Genomic DNA, 23,220 nt, shown 5'->3' on the forward strand with positions numbered 1-23,220 from the left:
CGAGGATATCCACGTTGAATCTGATACCAGTGACCATCACGTGGTTGTGGCAACAATGATCATCAAAGTACAAAAGACAACTAAAACAAGTAGAATAATATAACTAAAACTAACAGAATAATATACACACATAAAAAATAAAAGTTTTGTGTCACATTGGTTCTGAGAGTTCCAGAACCTGTACAGAAAACTGGCATAGAGATCAACATAAACAAATAATTTCCACCCTTTTTATTGCTCAAGAAACCCACACATTGTATGTTGTATCACAAAACAGTGAGACCTTCAGAGATGGTGGTCCAGATTGCTGTACACATTGGTACCTCTAGTACCCAGTAGCACGTTGTCTTGCATTGATGCATGCCTGTATTTGTCGTGGCATACCATCCACAAGTTCATCAAGGCACTGTTGGTCCAGATTGTCCCATTTCTCAATGGTGATTCAGCGTAGATCCCCCAGAGTGGTTGGTGGGTCATGTAGTCCATAAACAGCCCTTTTCAATCTATCCCAGGCATGTTTGATTCGGTTCATGTCTGGAGAACATGTTGGCCACTCTAGTCGAGTGATGTCATTATTCTGAAGGAAGTCCTTCAAAAGATTTCTTCAGGAATTCTGGGAACTGGGGTGATGTAAAAGTTCTTTTGATGTGTGTATTTGTTCAGTAAACTAGATAAACAGTCAGTAGTGTCACATCTCAATGAGGAACTTGAAACTTTCAGCACAGGTCAGGAGCATGTAGAGGAACTCTGCCTCAAGTTTAAAAGACTAGTTGACCCACACTGGATAGATATGTCCCAGTAGAACAATTCACAATAGGAGGGAACCTCCATGGTATACAGTCACTGTAAAACAACTTCTAAAGAAAACAGAGATTACCACATAACAGGTGTAAAACAAAGTTTAGGGCTATAGAGAGAATGAAACAAGAGAGCAATTCATGATGCCTTCAATGACTACCATAGCAAAATATTGTCAAATGTCATTTCACAAAATCAAAAAAAAATTTGGTCGTATGTAAAGGCTGTTAGTGGCACCAAGGTTAGTGTCCAGTTCCTAGTGAATGAGACAGGAACTGAAACTGATGGTAGCAGAGCAAAAGCTGAAATGCTTAACTCTGTTTTCAAATGTTCCTTCCCATAGGGAAACCCAGGAGAATTGCCTCAATTTAATCCTTGTACCACTGAAAAATGACTGAAATATGTATTCATGCCAGTGGTGTTGAGAAACAGCTGAAATCGTTAAAATTAAACAAAGCTCCAGGCCCCCATGCAATCCCTGTCAGATTCTATACTGAATTTGCAGATGAGCTAGTCCCTCTTCTCACTATAATCAATTGTTGATCTCTCAAACAAAAAAACCATGCCCAGTTCTTGGAAAAAGGTACAAATCACACCTGTCTACAAGAAGGATAGTAGAAGTGATCCACCAAACTACCGTCCAATATCCTTGACATCGATTAGTTGTAGAATCTTATAACATACTATGATCTCAAACACAATGAGGTATCTTGAACAGAATGACCTCCTCAGTGCCAACCAGCTTTTTTTATACCACTCCGCAAAGCCTTTGATTTATTAGCTGAATTATAAATTATTTCATCATTATGCATTATTTTTGCTGCTTTAATTAGTTTTCTTAATATTTTGGAGTATTTTTTATAGTATGCGCGTACTACAGGTGAGGAATTTTTTGAGTTACATATTTCATGAAGTAGTCTTTTCTTCTGGCATGAAACCCTTATTCCCTTTGTGATCCAGCTGTTTGTTCTAGAGTTTCCCTGTATGGTTAATGTTTTCAGTGGGAAAATAAATCATCAGGTAAGGTCAAATGTCAAAACTGTGCTGATAATTTTCTTTAACTTTGAAAGATCAGTTCATCATGAATTCGTGCCACAGGGACAAACTGTTAATCAATGGTACTATCGGGACATGTTGCGATGCCTGCAAGAAAATGTGAGAAGGAAACGGCCTGAAATGTGGCGACACAATTCGTGGCTTTTGCATCAGGACAATGTACTTGCACATTCATTCCAGTTGGTGCATGATTATTACACAAAAAATAAAATCGCTGTGCTGCCTCACCCTTCATACTATCCAGACCTTAGCCCTGTAAACTTCTTTTTTTATTTCCAAAGTAGAAAACCTTGTTGAAAAGACAAAGATTTACAATGACATATGAGATAAAAGAAAATTCGCAGACACTGCTTTGCACAGTCCAGCAAGAGGAGTACCAAGACTGCTTCCGGAAATAGAAACGGCATTTGGAGTTGTGTACCAATTGTGGAGGAGAGTATTTTCAAGGAGACCATGCACAATAAGCAAAAGGTAAGTGTAGAAAAGCAGAATTTTTGAACAGACCTTGTATTTTTAATGTTAGTATTGAATTGTGGATTATAGTTCCCACAGAGTGACTGCTGAAAATATTAGCCATAATTTTAGAATCATTCTCTTTGTTGCATCCATTTCTTAACCTATCATTTCTTTGGCAGCTGAGCCATTCCCCCATCTCATTTTGCACATATTTCCATATGGTCTTAGTTTTGTTGCCAGATTTATTAACTTCCTCTTTCAAGTACATACTTTCAGATTTTTGTATCACCTTTCTTAACAGTTTGGCGTACACTTTACATTGTCCCATCATTTCAGAATTGTTAACATTTTAATTGATGCATAGAATTTCCTTTTTGTTTTACATGAGATTTTTATGCCCTTAGCAATTCCTGGCTTAAATGTAATGTTACACTGGTTTTCTCCAACTCTTTTCTTTGGAAACACTTCCTCAAAATATTTGTAGCTTGATTAACAAATCCATTAAATCTGAAGATAAGATCTGCTGCAATATATACACTGATCAGAACATTATGACCACCTACTTATTAGGCAGTATGCTTCGCTCTGGAATGGATAACAGCAGCAACACATCATCGAATGGAAGTAATGAGGCGTTGGTAGATCCCTGGAGGGAGTTGGCATCACATATGCACACACAAGTCACCTGATTCCCATAAATTCCACAGAGGGGAGCAATGAGCTCTGGCACCACATTCAGTTCCATTCTAGATTTGTTCGATCAGATTCAGATCTGGCGAATAGGGGGACCAACATGTCAACTGAAACTTGCCACTGTATTCCTTGGTCAACTCCATTACATTCCTGGACTTGTGACATGGTGCATTTTCTTGCTCGAAAATGCCACTGCTGTCAGGAAACATGATCGTTATGAAGGGATGCATATGGTCTGCTACCAGTGTACGATACTCCTTGGCCATCACGGTGCCTTTAATGAGCTCCACTGGACTCATGGATGTCCATGTGAATGTTCCCCAGAGCATTGTGGACCCACCAGCATCTTGTCTCCATCCTACAGTACAGGTGTCAAGGAGCTGCTCCACTGGAAGACTATGGATTCGCATCCTCCATCGGCATGATGAAGAAGGTATTGGGATTTAGCAGACCATGCAATGATCTGCCATTGCGCCAATGTTCAGTACTGATGGTCATGTGCCCATTTCAGTCATAGTTGACAATGTCATGGTGTTAACATTGGAACATGAATGGGTCATCGGCTGCAGAAGCCCATCGTTAGGAGTGTTCGGTGCACTGTGTGTTCAGACACACTTGCACTCTACCCAGCACTGAAGTCTGATGTTAGTTCCGTCACAGTTTTCCGCTTGTCCTGTTTTAGCAGTCTGCCCAGCCTACAGTGCACGACATCTCTAATGGGGTTGGTTGCCCAACAGCACGACATCTGGACATGGTTTCCCCCTGGCTTCACCAAGTGTTGAAAATATCCACCACAGCACTCCTTGAACACTGCACACATTTTGCAGTTTCCAAACTGCTCATTCCAAGCCTCTGGGCCGTCACAATTCAAACAGATCATGTACCTCCCCCATTCTACACACAGACAGCATAATCACTGATACTACATGCACTGTGCGTTTGACTGACTAGCAGTCATTCCTTGCCAGGTGACACTGCTATCGCCTGGACAGTTTTACATCGATAGTTCATCAGTGGTCACAATGTTCTGGCTGATCAGTGTACTTTAGGCCAGTCAACTAGCTGTCGTTTCTGTGTGTATGTCTCCACTGTTTCTTTATTTATTAATCTCTCTGTTTTCCAGACAGGTTTTGGTTATTTATCTTAAGACTGAACTGAGGGCCAGCAAGAATTATGGCATCATGGTCTGAAATTGTTCCAGTTCTACTCTGTTACTACTTTCAATCAATAAATGTACATTAAAGTCACCTAGTAATATGATTTAAATGCTTTGATAAGACTGCTTCACTCTGAGAAAGATTACCAGATTCTCCACAGATATCCTAATAATTGATAATATGACAATTGATGTACTATTTGCTGTCCATGAAATGTATTCGCAGTTACAAATATGGACACCCATTAGCTGTATAATGAAATGACAATTTGTGCCAGACTGGGGCTTAAACCTGAGTTTTCTGCGTAACTTGAGTGGTTGCCTTACCATTTGGCTATCTGAGCACGACCCAAACTTCCGTATGTCAATAATCACATGGCTATATCCTGTACTCACATATCTATTATGTATATTTCCATACAGGGAAGACACTTTACATGAAAGTCACTTGCCCAGTGTCGGCTGATAAATATGATATTTCAGTGCCTGTGTTATTCCCAATGCATGCATGTCCGAAGGAACTTTACATCGTTATCCGGAATAACACAGGTACTGCAATATCATATAAGTCCACTGACAACAGGAAAGTGACTTTCAAGTAAAATGTCTCCTCTATTCAGTAATATACATAATGGATGTAGAGTACAGGATGTAGACACATGGTTGATAAAATATGGAGGTTTGGTCTGGCTGTGAGTCATGCTCAAATAGCCAAATGGTAAGGCATGCATGCACGTCTGAAGGAACTTCACATCATAACTTGGATTAATGCAGACAGTGCAATATATTTGCTGTCTGTTCTATGAAACACACTTCAAAGTATTGCGGAATACAAGAATTGATTATTTCTAAGGCTTTAAAAACTAAATTATTTCTAGCATAAATCATGACTCCACCTTCCTCCACCGTCGATCTACAATACTGAGATGCTAAACTGAATCTGGTAATGCAGCGCATATGAATTCTGCTAGTGATATGCTATATGTGGACACACAATATGTCAGGTTGCTATTCACATTCAATATCATTTAGATTCATTACTGACTGGTCTGACTTAAGTAATAATGAAAGGAAACAACTGCAGCACCCTGTCACATTACAAATCATAATCACAATGTGATTTTCTTTCAAGAAAATGGACTATGATCTATAGCGTATGGTAGCAATGTCTTGTTATTCTTCTGAGCTTAACATCTCACTTGTCAGAGGGGAAGCTGATTGGTTTCCAGATGGACTGAAGAGAGCACATGGAGGTGTACATATTTGTAGTAGTTGAGACAGCACTGTGTTCTCTTATAACATCTTTGGTGCAAAGTGTGTATGATCAGGACAACACTAAACAGTGGGGCCAACCTAACAACACAGTACAATTGCTAAGTCACTGACTTCATATATGAGAGGATGGAGTTTGCTCTGTTCAGACATCCAGATTTAAGTTTGCTGTGATTTCCTAAATCATTTCAGGCTGTGGTGGTTCCTTCAGTAAGACTGTGGCTGGTCACCTCTCCTACACTTGTAAGCATACTCATATTCTGTGTGTATGAATACTGGAGCTATTTATTTTCATTGCATTACAATGAAAAATCCAACATGATTGAATGAATGATTAACTAAATAACCGAACTGGCAGATACTTGAAGATAGAGATAAACTATCCTAAAGGTTTTAAATGGCGACTCTAGCTATGTACTACCACCCCCTTACTATCACTCACATACGGATTGTGATGTCAAGATTAGGGTCTAGTGTAGCAGGGGATACAACCCGTCGGCTTTGGACAATGACGTCACAAGTCGCCAGAGAGCAGTTTACCATTTTCGCTTTTGCTGTTATGTTTCAGTTTCGTTTTTTTACTGATTGCTTAATAAAGTGGATCTGTTTATTCTATCTCGTGAGATTTTTTTTTTTAAAAAGCCAAAAACACTTATCAGCTACTGAAGGGAGCTACAACACTAAGAAGAATCGCTTCTCGTTTGGCGACTTGTGAAGTCATTGTCCAAAGCCGACGGGTTGTATCCCCTGCTACACTAGTCCCCAAGATTAGATGATTTGCAGCACGCAGTCAAGATTAGATGATTAGCAGCACGCATGGAGGCATTTAAATAGTCAATCTTCCCATGGTCTAAACATGAATGGAATGAGACGAAGCCCTGATAACTGGTAAAGTACCATCTAATGTGCACATCACAGTGGTATGCAGAGTATGGACCTAGATGGCAACAATCCACATACAGTGAAGGAAATAAAATGCAACAACATGAGGAAACAACATTATACATGTCCCCTTCTTCCGAAAATGTATGTGGGTTGCATAAAACCTACCCAATGTGCATCAAATGAAAAAATGACCACCAGTTTTTGGCACTTATGCAGTTTAGGGGGTACATGCGCTGATCACGAGAAAAGTACCTATTTCTGAAGGAAACTTGTATTTCTGATGATATCTATATGTACGGAATACCAAAAGAATTTTATTTCAAAAATTGAGTGTTACAGTCATATCTGATGTGCTCGTCGCCAAAAAGTACTTATTTTCACATGGATGAAAAAAAGAGATCAGTTAATTGTCTCAAATTTTTTTTATCAAAAATGATGTAGGCCCCTATTGCATATGTAAGCACGGAATTTCAAAAACTTTTTTTTTTTTTTTTTGCAAATAAGATGGAATTAATAACAAAATTTTCTCAAAAAATCATATTTGTTTATTTTGCAGAGATGTACATTAAAGCTCGAATCACAGATTAGGTAAAAAGAGCTACCTCAAGTTAATTAGCAGCATTAGGATAGATTTTTCGAACATAGTCAATGAAATTGTGGAATGGATTTTCCCCAAAACGTTGACGCCAGAGAAATTCCGCCAGGTACTTATTCAGCATAGCCTTTTATTTATTTTTTTTCTTTAGCGTTTTGCCAGACTGACTCCACGTTATATGTGGTTGCGTTTGTACAGGGATCGACAAAATAAAGCGAATGATTAACACTTCAAAAATAGATACTCTTCTCGTGATCTGCGCATGTACCCCCTAAACGGCATAAGTGCCCAGTTTTCAAAGGAACAAGTAGAGTATACAGTTTCCGGCATTGAATTTCAACCATTCAGAAAGATAAGAGTGTTCGCAGAACGGTACCGTAATTTTACTGAGGAATCTAGTGTTGTTTGTTACAAACAGGGTAAAAACTATTTCAAGCTTCTCGAAATAATTTCTATTGAACCAAGAAGCAATTGGCAAAGACATTGCATTTTGAATTAATGACTGCAGGAATTCAAACTTATAAATTTTTCACAGCCAGATGACAGGACGAAGCAAAATCTACTTTACCTTTTCGAGCGCAAAATGCGCAACACAAAACAGGGGCAACAAGAAGTTCTCCCCAGCCTGTGTTTGAAATACGAGCGCTTTACGAGCAATCAAAGATTAGACTGACGTAAATCCATAGACTGTACAACACCAATCGAGCGAATATTCTGCTTTAAAAATTATTCGTTTTGTAGCCGAAAAAAATTATCAATACTATCTTTACCTGTGATAAATCTACCTTCCTCACTAACTGTTGTCCTACATTTTGATTAATAAATTAAGCCCAGTCCACACGCAACGATCTGTCGGCGCAGATATCTGTACATGCAAAAGATCGCTGCAAATGTGGTGTGTTCACACGACACCAACCCCAATCTACTACTCGCCCGCCATCTATCGGTGTAAAAAAGAAATATCAGTGGCAAGCGACTACGCTCCCCATAAACGTCAAAGATTTAATTCAGCTATTTTGAAACAGAAATTGAAAAAGTTCTGTTGTGGTCTCTGTTCGCAACTTGTGTTGCAAAAAACATTAAGACCAACCGCAGGAAACAGAGAAAGCGGTCAAAATGGTGTAGACAGTGGCTGCTAAAGCGAAAGCAGTTTTCTCACGTAAATTTACTGCGAGATTTGCAGGGCGAACCTTAAGTAAGCCAAGCAGATCAAAATTCCATAACATTGGTTGGTATACTTGATCTACTCCTACACCAGATCTAGATTTCTTAACTTTGGATAACTCTTTTCGGTAAACAGTTCGCAACGATTTTTTTTCTCATTACTGTTTCTCTGTTTGCCGAGGCGTCAACTGCCCGCAATTTTTCAATTAGAGCATTGTATGGTGCTGTCTTTTAGTCTCGGTTACTATATTCTTTACTTTTAATGTCCCATAAACATGGGTGGTTTCTATATATTTCGATGAATTCACTAACAACTCTCGAGAACACTGACGAGTATCAGCCATTTTAATACCCTGTGCGCACTGCGCACAAATACAAACATTAGACTGAGCAAACAGCTGTTTCGCGCCAGATTTGCGGCTATCTCCTGTCCACACGCTCCATCTTGTCTGCGCAGATGTGGTTTGAGCCCACAGATTTGAGAAGTTTCGCTCAAACCTCCAACTACAACTTCCAGGTTTGCACAAACCTCAGGTTGGTGCAAGTCTTCTGTCCACTCGCAACGATCTGTCTGCGCAGATGTGACATCTTTGAACAGGGTTGAGCACGTGTGTTTGTTTATTTGTTAGTGATGAGCAGTGTTGCATCGTGGTGAAATAGCAGAAGGAAAATTGTGTTTGGCACAAAGTTAAAATGAATTCCGTTCAAGAGCGTCATCGACCTGGTGTACTTAAGCAACAAAATAAATCCCATAAACATGGTCGTCATCGGAGTAAAGGAGCTATTCACGATGCTCTTAAGGGTAGGTAAATGTTTTCGTACTACAGCAAGATAATTAAACGCCTTGCGACTTGTATAATGGATTTGTACTTAGGAAAATGTGAGCGTGACGTTGTAATTGAGGGTACTAGTGTGCCACTATTATTCAGCGTATGGTGTTCATTGGTTTAGATTTGGAATCAGAAGTACAGTAAGGTTTCTCGTATCAATGTAGTGAATGCCTTACAAAAGAAGTTCATAGCATGGTCAGCTCTTGGGTAAAAACTACAGTACGTCATGTAAACACAGAATTATACAACCCAGTAGACTATTATTATAACATATGAATCTATATGATTTTTTGCAGTGTTCTACAACTTATAGATAAATAGGCCTTATGTGAGAAATGAATATTTTTAAAATCATAAATACCTGACGTCCTTACTTACAATATATCATTGGTTGTTAGTAATGATGCGTATTATTTCCAATCAATTCATGCATAAATTTCGAATTAGTGAATGAAAGAAACAATAAGTATCAAATTTCAGATTTTTTTTCCTCCAAGTATTAATCTGGTAACACAAAGTATGATCTGACTGTTAACACAATGACTTAGGTTTCCCAGATCGTCTCCCGTATTATGTACATCAAATATCACAGGTGCACCTACCTGCAGGAAAATGGGATGCAAAGGATGATGCCCCGGCTCCAGGGGCATCATACATTTAAGAGTGGACAAAAAATCTATTTTATATTAATGGCAGTCTTATATGCTTGCATTGTCGAGGGTTTTACAAATACTAAAACACAGAAAATATTTTTTTTTTTTTCATTTTGTTGTTGTTTTTGTTGTTGTTGTTGTTTTCAGTCCAAAGACTGATTTGGTGCTACTCTATCCTGTGCAAGACTTTTCATCTCTGAATAATTACTGCAAACTACATCCTTCTGAATCTACTTCCCTTATTCATCTCTTCGTCACCCTCTACAATTTCTATCCCTTCCACACACACACACACACTCTCTCTCTCTCTCTCTCTCTCTCTCTCTCTCTCTCTCTCTCTCTCTTCCCCTCCCCTGCAACTACAATATTAAATTGGTGATTCCTTGATCCCTTGATGTCACAGAATCAAAAGCTTCTATTCTCTTCTTGTCTAAACTGTTTATTGTACGTGTTTCACCTCCACATATGGCCACATTTCATACAAATACCTTCGGAAAAGACTATCTAACACTTAAGTCTGTATTCGATGTTAATAAATTTCCCTTCTTTAGAAATGTCATTGCCAGTTCTACATTTTATATTGTCACTACTTCGGCCATCATGAGTTATTTTGCTGTGAAAATAGCAAAACTCATCTAGTATCACCTGATTTAATTTGACTACATTCCATTATCTTTGTGTCACTTTTATTGATGTTCATCTTGTCTCCTCCTTTGGTGACGACGTTCCCTGTGCTTTCTTTTATTTCTTCATTTGTTATCCTCGGTGTCAATGTCCTGGCTGAAAGAAAAAAAAAACAGGGAGTGGAAGTGCATTACTGTCTACTGCAAATGATGTAGCTGACAGATGCACAGTTGCGTTTCACAGTCTTTTACTTTCACTGTTCGCCCCCCCCCCCCCCCCCTCCCCCAATATTACACAGTTAAATGTGGCCAGTGACTATTGTTTTAACCTTTGATAAGCCTCATGAATAGGTTTCAGGCAAACATCCACACACTGCTACAATAGTTTACTATTGAACATCTACGAGCAGTAAAAACCTAACCACAAAGTTCACAGTTCTTGAAGAATAGAAACATAAGTATGAATCAGACACTGTCATTGTTTTAACACATGGCCTAATTGTGTAACACTTATTTCACAATTAGTTGAAGCATTGTTGTGCTAATCAACACAAGTTTCTCGTCCAAAACTCGGCAGTGGACTGGCTGTCTCGGGACCAAAAATCTGGCCCTTGTACATCCTTACAATAATAGGTGCTGAAACTACACATTGTTCAAAGTTTAATTTACAGAAATTAGGAATTAAAACTTAACTTGTTAGATTAACTGAATGCATCAAAAAATTCACTTCTTTTTTAAACAGTTTCTTCTACTGCAAGGTTTAGGCTGAATTATTTGTTTAAATCATGAAATTAACATACGAGGGTAATCCCAAAAGTAAGGTCTCCTATTCTTTATAAGTACATAGACCTGTTTATTTCTACAATGGTTTACATCTGTCTACAGCTTGAATATTTAGCTATTTTTCGACATAATCACCATTTCTGTCGATGCATTTTTGTAGATGCTTTGGCAGTTTTTGCAAGCCCATGTCATACCAGCTCACCGCCATGCTGTTCAGAAAGTTATGAACCTCTTCTTTCACCTCGACGTCAGAGCAGAATCACTTTCTGGCCAAATGTTCTTTTAACCTAGGGAACAGGTGATAGTCACTGGGCACCAAGACAGAACTATATGGTGGGTGGGTCATTATGTACCACTGAAACTGTTGCAGGAGGGCAACAGTTTGCTGAGCGGTGTGTGGGTGAGCGTTGTCATAGAAAATGTGTATGCCCTTGCTCAACATTCCTCTTCTCCGTTTCTGAATTGCCCGTTTGAGTTTTTTCAGAGTCTCACAGTACTTGTCAGCGTTAATTGTGGTCCCAGCGATTCAGCTCCAATGACGAGGTGAAAGAAGAGGTTCATCGCTTTCTGAACAGCATGGTGGCAAGCTGGTATGACATGGGCAGACAAAAACTGCCACAGCGCCTACAAAAATGCATCAACAGAAATGGTGATTATGTTGAAAAGTAGCTAAATGCTCCTGCTGTAAACTGATGTAAACCATTGTAGAAATAAACAGGTCTATGTACTTTTTAAAAAAAAGAGGAGACCTTTCTTTTGGGATTACCCTCATATGTATTTACGCAAGCAGTACTTTTGATAAAACTGTTAATTACTTTGTAATTAATTAAGGGCTGGCTTTGCTAACGTGTTTTCAAATAGAGCCAAATAAATACTTAAAGATTACTAGTAATTCATCTTCCAAATGTTTATAATTAGTAGCCTATAGAATTTATATTTGTTTATATGTCAACAGTAGAATTTAAGTTATGAAACAATTGCCGATTTTGCCCTATAATGAAAGATACTAACTAGGAATAGTCAAAATGAATAATTAGAAAATCAGTTACATACATCAAACTAAGCACAAAGTTAGATCTGGTGTTATATTCTTTAAAACTGAGGTCCAAACTTTTTCCTTTATGAATAAGCAGATTATATTCATGTGTGTTAATGGTAATTAGTTAAAAGTGAAAAAAAGAATTTCAAGTAGGCAGATGGCAAAACAAGAGGGGGAGTAAAAATATCCCAGCTCGCTTTGTCACACTTTCAACACGCTGTCCAATCAGTGCAACTGCTCTTCCAAGTGTTTTGCTGCCTCTGACAGAATTACAATCTCATCAGCAAACCTCTAGGTACTTATCTCTTCTCCCCAAACTTTAAGAAATGTGAATGAACAGTTATCTGTTTTAGTGTTGTATGTATGATGATAGATGAAGATTCTATAAAATTTGTTACATTGCTCACACCACAGCGACTGTTGGGCTACATCCTTCAATGTCACACTGGCAGTTGCTCATTGTTCACAGACTTGTCAGATCATAGGCATCGTGAACAGTGGAAAAATGTCATTTTGATGGGTTAAGAGGTACAGTTGTATTTGCAGAGTATCCAGTTAGCAGATGACTTAAACTACCTTGCTATCTCATAATAACTGCAAGAGCTCTTCGGCAGGGGAAAATGTGGTGACTGAGGGTCCTCTTCACCCATAGTATTGTTGAACCCAAGAACTACTTCATCATTCTGTTTTGACACTTCTGTACTAGTACCATTTGATGTAGATCCTTCAGTTATTCTTCATATGCAAAGCAATTGCTTTGCCTCACTGGACAGTCAACATTTCACATTCAACTTGACAAAGTCAGATGAGCCTGCTAGCTATGGGGCTGTAGAACAAGTATCCGTTTTTAAACCATATGCCATGTTTGTACAAAATTTGATCAGCATCACTGCAGTTTGTAAAAATGTAGGAAGGTCTTTCTACTTTTGTTAAAACCTGGTGCCGTTTCCACTGTAATTATGATATTGAAATCCACCTTTAGGTTTACGTTAGTCTCTTTGGCAGGAAGTATTTTCTGCTATGTACTGTGTACAGAAGACTATGTTTTTATATAGTAACATATATGAGGTGACTTACCGAGCAAAAGCGCTGGCAGGTCGATAGACACACAAACAAACACATACATACACACAAAATTCAAGCTTTCGCAACAAACTGTTGCCTCATCAGGAAAGAGGGAAGGAGAGGGGAAGACGAAAGGAAGTGGGCTTTAAGGGAGAGGGTAAGGAGTCATTCCAATCCCGGGAGCGGAAAGACTTACCTTAGGGGGAAGAAAAGGACAGGTATACACTCGCACACACGCACATATCCATCCACACATACAGACACAAGCAGACATCTTTAAATATGTCTGCTTGTGTCTGTATGTGTGGATGGATATGTGCGTGTGTGCGAGTGTATACCTGTCCTTTCTTTCCCCCTAAGGTAAGTCTTTCCGCTCCCGGGATTGGAATGACTCCTTACCCTCTCCCTTAAAACCCACTTCGTTTCGTCTTCCCCCTCTTTCCCTCTTTCCTGATGAGGCAACAGTTTGTTGCGAAAGCTTGAATTTTGTGTGTATGTTTGTGTTTCTTTGTGTGTCTAACGACCTGCCAGCGCTTTTGTTCGGTAAGTCACCTCATCTTTGTTTTTAAATATAATTTTTCCCACGTGGAATGTTTCCTTCCATTTATATATATATATATCATCTTGTTGTATTGGGTTGGTGCATAAGTTCATAGTGTTTTTTCATAGGTTTAGTAAACAGAACACACATATACACATAACAGAGACTTAAATCATCAGTAGTATATTCTCCTTCAATATTTACAATAATCTACCAATGCTGGGATAACTTTTCGATTCTGTGACTAGAAATCTTGTGGTTTTGAGGAGAAGAACTCATTGTGCCAATTTGGAGCAATCATCTGGAAAGAAGTTCCCTGAAGGCTGTTGGATAGAGAGTGGAAAAGGTGAGAAACTGAGAGCACAAGATCAGGTGAATAGGGTAGGTGCAAAAGGTCATCCGAACCCAACTCCTGTATAGTGATATTTATAAGTCTAGCAGAATGTGGTTGGGTGTTATTGAGGAAAAGCATCACCTCACACAGTCTTCCTGGTTGTTGTTCTGGACTGTGTCTGCAAGACATCTCAGTTATTGGCATTGAATGTCAGTGTTGATGGTTACAGCTTGGGAAATCAATTCATAGTACACCACATCATTCATGTTTCACCAGACGCATAACATTATCTTTTGTGGATGCGCGCGGGTCTTAGCACGGGTAGTTGCTGCTTTGTTTGGGATCAACCATTCCTTTCTATTCCTTATGTTAGCATAAAGACACCGTTTCTCGTCACCAGTAACTATATAGGATAGGAATGACCGGTCTTGTTCACGAGCTAATTGATGACAAGCAGAGTTGCGTGTATGGCCTATCGCTGATTTTTGTGGTTTTAGCTTGGAGCATGTGGTACCCAAACACCAGATTTTTTGATCTTTCCCATTGCATGCAAATGTCTCATGGTAGTGAAATGATCACAATTGATCAAATTTTCTGATTCTGTAGTTCAGATACCCATTTAAATCATCTCCATCAGACCCTGAAGGTCTTCCTCAACGTGGAGAGTCACTAATGTCAAAACTGTTTTGTCAAAACCATTTTGTTGCTGCGCTCTGTCCAAAGGCATTATCCCCATACACGGCGCAAATGTTTTTGGTGGACTCCATTGATCTTGCCTCTCTATTGACCTCAAGCAGAAGAATGTCAAAAATGTTCCAATTTCTCCACTTGGCACTCCATTTTCTAGTGTCCATAGAGTCACTCACTATCTCCAAATTGCAAAATTACGATATGTGAACTCGAATAGCAATAGTAGACTACAAATAAAAAAGCATATGTGGTGCACCAGAACTTAAGTCCGTTGAGTCACGCTGTAATTGCTGTCTACTTTTCAACATAGTTTGCTTCTACAGTGAACTGTAACAGCTTAAGCCACAGCCAATGAAAGTGCCATATCTGAACACCAGCAGCCGTGGCCAGTATCCTGCTGACTGTGCTGACTGAAGAACCCTCATGCTGTGTGCCCACTTCTCTTGTCATCACACTTCCACATGCTGATGACCTGGGATGTTGATTGGCCTCCAGGAAGCTTCTGCAGTTTGACAGACATCGACCTGTCAACAGATAGATGCTGTTCATCAACTTATATTCCAGACTTCTCTGCAGTAGCAGATCTCACCTTTCCATGAAGTCAGTGCTGCATTTTACCCCGGACCAGCAGAGTACATCATGATTGGCATGGCACGGCAGGGCCACACTCGACACCTGCTGCATGTCGATCATTGCTATGAGTCTGCTTCTGCAAGTCTGGAGTCTTCACTATAACTCAGATGCCACTGGGCCATAATGCATAAATCTCTGCATACCAGTACAGCTTGAGCAGCCACATCACCAGCTGCTCACTCCTGCTCTTCAGCAGTGGTCCAGACTTTGAGTCTGGCCAACACCATCGCCACGTCACTGGGATGCCACAACCTGCTACAAAGTATAAGATGTTGCTGCACTGCTGGATACCACATTGATGCCATCAAATAACAGTGCTGAGTCAGCATACCACTGTATGAGCAACTCGCATCACTGGGCTTCTGGTCATTGCTATGCTTGCCGCTATTGTGCCTGGACATTATGTGAAGACGGAAACACACAAACTCATGGCTGCATGAGGTGGATGGATTAATTGAAGACTTGTTTGTGTTCATCCTCATGCCTGTCCGCAGCCACTTCTGAAAAGTTACAAGGTGGAGTCTGGTAGTGTCAGCCAATCAATGTAGTAGCAACATTGGTTTCCAGACCATGAAGTTCAGTTAGTTTTCTAGAGTGTTATTGTTCCATGCTAACACATTGTTCTGTGTCTGCTTGTTGAGTAATTTTGTGAAGTGTGGCGTTTGGTGGGAGTATGGATTAGCCATGAGGCACACTGAGATATTCTGTGCAGTTGCAATAAAACTGTGTCCCGGATGGTGCAGTGGTTACCGCACCTGTCTAGTAAGCAAGAGATACCGGGTTCGAATCCCAGTCCGGTACACATTTTCACTTGGCGCTGCTGATTCCGCTTAATGTCCCGCTGCATCTGAAAGCAGTGATCCCCCTTCGATTTACATATAGTGTTTCACAGCTGTGGGATCTGCATGGTGTCTGTTTTTCAAAGGGACAGACACCATGCATTCATAAAGTCTCTTTGGTAGATCTGTTACATTTTCTGAGTGTTCTGCCACAATATGCAGTCTTTGTTTTGCCTTCTCAGCAACATATTCTACATGTTATTTTCAATTTAAATTGTTTGTAATTGTAATTCCTAGGTATTTAGTTAAATTTTTGACGTTTAGATTAGACTGATTAATCATATAACTGAAATTTAATGAATTCCTTTTAGCACTCATGTGGATGACCTCACACTTTTCATTATTTAGGGTCAATTGCCAATTTTTGCACCATTCAGATATCTTTTATAAATCATTTTGCAATTTGTTTTCATCTTCTAATGAATTTACTAGACAATAAATGACATCATTTGCAAACAACCTAAGACAGCTGCTCATATTGTCTCCTAAATCGCTTATACAGATAAGGGCAGCAGAGGGTCTATAACACTACCTTGGGGAAAGGCAGAAATCAGTTCTGTTTTACTCGATGACTGTCCATCAGTTACTACGAACTGTGACCTCTCTGGCAGGAAATCATGAATCCAGTCACATAACTGAGACAGTATTCCATAAGAACACAATTTCACTACAAGTCGCTTGTGTGGTACAGTGTCGAAAGCCTTTTGGAAACTTAGAAATGTGGAATCAATTTGAAATCGCGTGTCAATAGCACTCTACACTTCATTTTGCTTTGACATGATGTCCTATCAGTGCGAGATCTGTACCACAACCCAGATGGAACTTCCACAGGACTGATTGGCAGAGTTTTGCTGACAACCTAGATGAATATATATGTTTTATTCCACCAGGACCTAAAAACTACCCTTGATTCGTCGGGGCTGTTCTTACTACTGCTAAGTAGTTGATCCCTCATGGATACAGAAAGGAATAAATACCAGACTGGAATGGGCATTGTGAACAACTTTATGAACAGTATAACAAAACTGGTGATAGCAATATTGCAGATGACCTCCTCCAAAGTCTTGATGCTGCCAACTGAATATGATAGTGTGAGGTGGTAGAAAATGTAAATAAACTTCAGAGATTCAAGTAGAAAGGCATGCAGACTTCTGCGTAACCTTGGTGGAGCATCCAATAAATCCGGGCAGAAACCTGGTACTTCAGGTAGCCAAATCGCTGACCATATAGTTGCAACATCTAGATCATTCCGTGACTGACAACGTACCTCCAAAATAAAAGAACAACTCACACCTCTAAAAGCTCAGTGCCCAAACGAATCAAATTTCTTTTCTCCATTGACACTGACTGAAATGGACGAGGCCTTGAAACAAATTAAACATGGTAAAGCACCTGGTCTGAATAATATACACATGGAATTTCTGATAAACATGGGTAATGGTGGGAAAAAATGGCTGGTCCGCTTATTCTCCAACATCCTAGATAGTGGATCACTGCTAACGAGCTAACGAGAACAAATATACTGACAATTTTGAAACCAGGTAAACCACCTGACACCCTCACAGTTTGACCGATTTCCCTTTTGAACTGTACTTATAAACTCTAAGAGAGGCTCATCTATATGAGGGCTTTACCGAAAGTTTTTAGCAGAATGTGTGAAAAAAATTTATTTTCAAAAAAATGTTTACAACTTTCCAAAATACTCTCCATTAGCATGTATACATTTTTCCATTCTTTGAAACCACTTATAAAATGTGTCAGTCCAAGCTTCTTTTGGGATGTCACTTAGTGCACTCTTGTGCATCTTATGAAAACCGCTGCCCTTGAATTTTTTCCTTAGTCTTAGGGAACAGAAAGAAGTCACAGGGGGCCAGGTCAGGTGAATAGGGGGGATGGGATAACACTTGCACTTTTTCCTTCTCCAGAAAATCCATCATTCTGGCAGCCCTGTGCGCAGATGCATTGTCGTGATGCAGCAGAAGGTGCCCACTCTTGGACTTTGGATGCTGTGACTTCCATGTGGCAATGACTTTTGGAAGACAATCATTCACATACCATTCAGCATTGACTGTAGGACGTGTGTCCAAGGTCACAGATGTGAGATGCCCGATTTTTGTGAAGAAAGTTGCCACCATCTTTTTTCCAGAGCTCCGACTTCGTCGAACTTTTGTGGGTGGTTCCTCCCCTGGAAAGCACCACACAGAAGACTGTCTCTTCGTTTCAGGGTCATAATGGTAGACCCACGTTTCATCACCTGTGACGATATTGTAGGTGTCTTGGGACTTCCCTCCACTGAATTTTTCGAGCATGAAATGACACCAGTCCACTCTCACCTCCTTTTGGCTTTCTGTCAGGGAATGTGGCACCCAACGGGCACATCTCTTAGTAAGGCCTAAGTGACTATGAACGATGGTCTGTGCTGCTGTTGATCCAATATTTAGGGTCCCTTCAATGTTGCAAAATGTAAGCTGTGGATCTTCTTTGATCACTTTCCTCACAGCATCAGTGTTTTCAGGAGTCACAGCTGTTGCTGGCCGACGGGGACGCGAGGTTCATCTTCAATTGACTGCTGACCCCTTGAAAACTTGCGAAATCAATTTCCAACTGTGACCCTACAAGGGGAAACTTCACCAAAAACATGCAGTAAAGAAGAATGGCATTCTTTGGCACTTAAACACTTTTTATAATCGCCAAAAATCACGGCACGAAAGTCGCGGCTTGACAGCTCCATCCTGCACCGTCTCTGACTCGGCACTGCCTGTGCTTTCTTACTGCGCTGTGGGGGGATCACCGCTAGCCAGGGGCTGTGCGCCCACGTCCCAAGGTCGAAAAACATTGCTCTTTCGAATGAAAACAACCCCATTGTTCTCCGCCTTGCGGTTTACGGGCTGCTAAAAACTTTCGGCATAGCCCTCGTAATAGAATTGGCGGATTCATTCTGGAAGTTATCCCAGCTGAGCAAGCAGGTTTCGGGCCACAGAGAAGTTGCCGTGACCAGGTACTGGCCCTGACAACTTTCAGGGAGGCTGGTTTCCAAGAAAACATGAAAACATCTGTTACATTCATAGATCCAACCGCACCATATGACACAGTCTGGAGAGAAGGGATGATGTACAAATTACTAAAAACAAGCCATGATAAACAATAGATATTTCTGTGTTTACTTGGGAGAAAATGTGAACAAGGAGAGGAAATTAAGTAATGTCTACCACAGTGCTCCGTCTCAGACCCTCCATTATTCAACCTACATATCTCTGTTCTCCCAATACCAGGTCAACAAAATTCTGCTCTGAGGACGATATTGCCGTTGCTTGGATCTTGAATGAGCAGGGACAATTCTCGTATAAGATCTGGCCATTGCGAGCACCTATTTTAGAAAGTGGCGACATAAACCCAGTACGAGTAAAACTGAAGTATGTACATTCCATCTGACAAACAATCTATCGTGGAGGTCAGACTAAAACTTAGTGGAAACACTCTTTGCCATAACAAGTACCCTAAATACCTTGATGTCACCTTTGACCACACACTTTCATATAAAAAAAACATCTTGAAAATAGTGCTGCCAAGGTAAAAACTCTTAACAATATTATTAAAAAATTGTGTGGAATGATGGAGAGCTTCAGCAGATACCTTGCGTATATCATTCATTGCGCCGGTCTTCTCAGCAGCCAAGTATTGTGCCCCGTTGTGGCTAAACAGCTGCCACACCAACTTTGACATCCAGTTGAACCACACTATGTGGTTAATAACTGGGGCAATCTGTCGAACACCAATTTATTGGCTTCCTCTACTGAGCAACATCTATCCACACACAATCCACAGAAGTGATGCATTGCTTAAGGAATACTGCAAGCTCCAGGAGAATCTGTATTATTCACACAGGAAAACATACCAAGTTTACGATGAAACCCAGCGTTACAACAAGAAGAATGGCTACATGCCAGTAATACTGGAGTGAGAGACCTGTGGGACCAGAGCTGTCAACTTACTGAAAATCCTGAAGATTACACTTTCATATAAAAACATCTTGAAAATAGTGCTGCCAAGTGAGTGATTTTGAAAGTATAACTGTGTTACTGCTGGCCTAGAAATCAACAGGAAACTGTGGGTCAAATTGAAAAGAGCCCGCACTGAGCATGGCCGATGTGCAGACTCTCTTTACAAATGGGGTGCTACAGAGTCTCCGGTTTGTGACTGTGGGGCTCTGTACCAGTCAGTCAAGCACATTAGAAATGAATGCTCCTTGCATTCCTACTAAGGAGTTGGAGCAACCTCGTGAAAAATGATGATACGACTCTTATATGGATTAGGAAGCTAGGTATTGACATTTAGTTAGTTTTATATGTAGTTTTGTATTTTCATATTCCTGTTATACATGGTATTACTCCCCCTGTGGGCCCGAGGGTTAGAATAGGCCCGAGGTATTCCTGCCTTTTGTAAGAGGTGACTAAAATGAGTCTCACACCTTTTGGCCTGTAAGTGATGTCCCCTGTAGGGTTTGACCTGCATTTTTCACAATTGCATCGTGTCCATCGTGCATAGAGATCTTTAGCCCACTTTCTTGTCGTGACATTGCAGTCCCGCTCATCCTCCATCTCTTGAGCGAGGACACCTTCGTGAGTGCGTTTTCCTCCACCCACTATGCAGTGTCGTTTTCTGCATCAACGATGACCATGGAATTCTTTGCACCTCATATCCAGCATGGTAGCCAGTCCGTTGTGGGGCTGCCATGTACCGTGTTGGTTGGAGCCCCCTGACTACAAAGGGATCACTCTCCTGGTGCCTGCGCCATTAACTCACTATGTATGTCAAGGAGTAGATGCCTGTCACCCTGGGGCATCGGTACTCCTGGCAATGTCCATTGTGCCAGGTGGCCTTTGCCGCGGCTGGGTGGCACTAGTTGAGAGGGCCACTGGTGCTGGTGCTCAAATGCCAGCAGTCTCTAAGCATTCCAAGTCTCAGTGTACAATGCAAGGAAGTATGATCCTAAATCGTTCCCCTCCCTGGCCACACCATGGGAGGAATGCCAGGCTAAGGATGCCAGCGAACCTTATTTGCCCCGGTACCTCATAAGTATGAGAGCTGATGGGGACTCCTTTATCTTGATGAAGCCTCAGTTTTTTGTAGAGCATTTAGAGGACAAGTTTGGGGAGCTGGAGGGCTTGTCCAAAATGCGGTCAGGGTCAATCTTGATAAAAACGGCATCCTCTGCCCAGTCACAGGCATTACTTGCTTTTGCCAAGTTGGGGGATGATTCCATTACCGTCACGCCTCATATGGTCCAGAGTATTATCTTCCACAGGGGCCTTCTTTTGCAGTCTGACGACGAGCTGCACGTCAATGTAGAGCGATGAGGAATTCATTTCATCTGGCGCGTCCATCGGGGACCAAGGGATAACCAGGTTGCCACCGGTGCCTTCATCTTGACCTTCGAGGGTGACACATTACCCAAGAAGGTCAAGGTGATGGTCTAACGCTTTGATGTGAGGCCATATATCCCTACCCAAATGTGGTGCTTTAAGTGCTGGAAGTTTGGCCATATATCTTCCCACTGTACTTCCAGCATCACATGTCAAGATTGTGGACGTCCATTCCATTCCAATACTCCATGTGCCCCACCTCCCATCTGTGTCAGTTGCAGAGAGCATCATTTCCCTTGCTCACCATACTTGCAGGACTTTACAGTGAGAAAGCAAAATCATGGAATAAAAGACCTTGGACCGAGTAACCTACAGTGAGTGCCTACATCCCGTGGCTATGATCTCCTCTTATTCCGTCGCTACAAGAACAGTTGTAGCCCCATCAGTTCCATGAGTTCCAGTTGGCTCTCAGAACCGGAAGACTACACGTGCCCCGTTTATGGGGGGGGGGGGGGGTTCCTTGCCTCCCTGATGCTCCCGCATCACCTACCTCAGGAGCACTGTCACCCCAACCATCGGGGTCACCAGTCCCCACTTCTCAGCCGGAGAAGTGTAAGTCTTCTTCAGCTCCTCTCGCTCCGAATGGGTCCCATGGGTCCCTCCCTTCCCAGGTTTCTGCTAGTGAGAAAGATGACACCTGGCAGTGGCTGAAGAGCCCAAAAGCAGCTGGTCACAGGGCTTCACGATCATCCTCAGTCCCAGAGACTGAATCAGTGAAGTCCACCCAGCCAGAGAAACCTAAGGATCAATGAGAGAAATCCAGGAAGAAGACCCCCAAGACCAAGGGAATTGCGGTGGCACCCTCACCACCACTGCCTACAAGCTCTACGTCTGAGGATTAGATGAAGATTATGGCGTCTGCTGAGGACCTAGATCTCGCCATACCCTCAGACACAATGGACATAGCCTGTTCAGGAAATAAGTCAGTGGTAGCAGTTGACTCCGAGGCTTAGACTGCCTCATTGAGTGTTTCATGCCTTCCCAGTCTCACGATCACATCATCCTCCAGTGGATTTGTGGCAGTATTTTCCTCCACCTGGCTGAGCTACGGCAACTGTTAAGCTTTACGCCTTCTTTCTGCAGTGTCCTCCAGGAAAGCTGGTTCCCAGCAATGCAGACCCCTGCCCTTCGCAGCTACAGGGGATGTTACAAGATCCGTAGCAACTGTAATAGAGTGTTAGGTGCCTCTTGACGCTGAGGCTGACAGGATATGGACGACGCAGGAAATAACTGACTGCAACATATATCTCTCTCCAGATGGTGCGGTACCCCTGAATGTATTGGCTGCACTGATTGATCAACTCCATAAACCTTTCCTACTTTTGGGAGATTTTAACAGCCATAACCTCTTGTGGTTTAGCACCATGCTTACTGGCCATGGCAGAGATGTCGAAAATTTACTGACATCCCAACTCAACCTCTGCCTCTTAAATACTGGGGCTGCCATACATTTCAGTGTGGCTCATGGTAGTTACTCAGCCATTGATTTATCGTTTTGCAGCCCAGGACTCCTCCCGTCTATCCACTGGAGAACACATGATGGCGTGTATGGCAGTGACCACTTCCCCATCTTTCTGTCACTCCCCTGGCGTCATGCCCATGGACGCCTACCCAGATGGGCTTTAAACAAGGCAGACTGGGTAGCTTTCACCTCTGTTGTCACCTTTGAATCTCCCCCACATGGTGCCATCC

The 23,220-nt window shown here is 41.3% G+C and overlaps 1 protein-coding gene and 1 long non-coding RNA gene across 2 annotated transcripts in view; one reads left to right on the top strand and one right to left on the bottom strand.

The window, feature by feature from the left end:
- LOC124605096 overlaps positions 1–7,768 on the bottom strand; it is a 56,173-nt gene extending 48,405 nt beyond the window's left edge. The window contains exon 1 of the long non-coding RNA XR_006978596.1: positions 7,682–7,768. This is a non-coding gene — a long non-coding RNA (uncharacterized LOC124605096). The remainder of the gene's footprint in view (positions 1–7,681) is intronic.
- Positions 7,769–8,649: 881 nt separating this feature from the next.
- The window catches only part of LOC124605433 (pre-rRNA-processing protein TSR1 homolog), an 86,682-nt gene continuing 72,111 nt past the window's right edge, over positions 8,650–23,220 (top strand). Inside the window, exon 1 of the mRNA XM_047137098.1 lies at positions 8,650–8,877. Within this exon, the coding sequence (XP_046993054.1) occupies positions 8,769–8,877 (109 nt within the window). The 5' untranslated portion in view covers positions 8,650–8,768. The remainder of the gene's footprint in view (positions 8,878–23,220) is intronic.

Source organism: Schistocerca americana, chromosome 3 (genome assembly GCF_021461395.2).
Source record: "Schistocerca americana isolate TAMUIC-IGC-003095 chromosome 3, iqSchAmer2.1, whole genome shotgun sequence".
Taxonomy (NCBI): domain Eukaryota; kingdom Metazoa; phylum Arthropoda; class Insecta; order Orthoptera; family Acrididae; genus Schistocerca; species Schistocerca americana.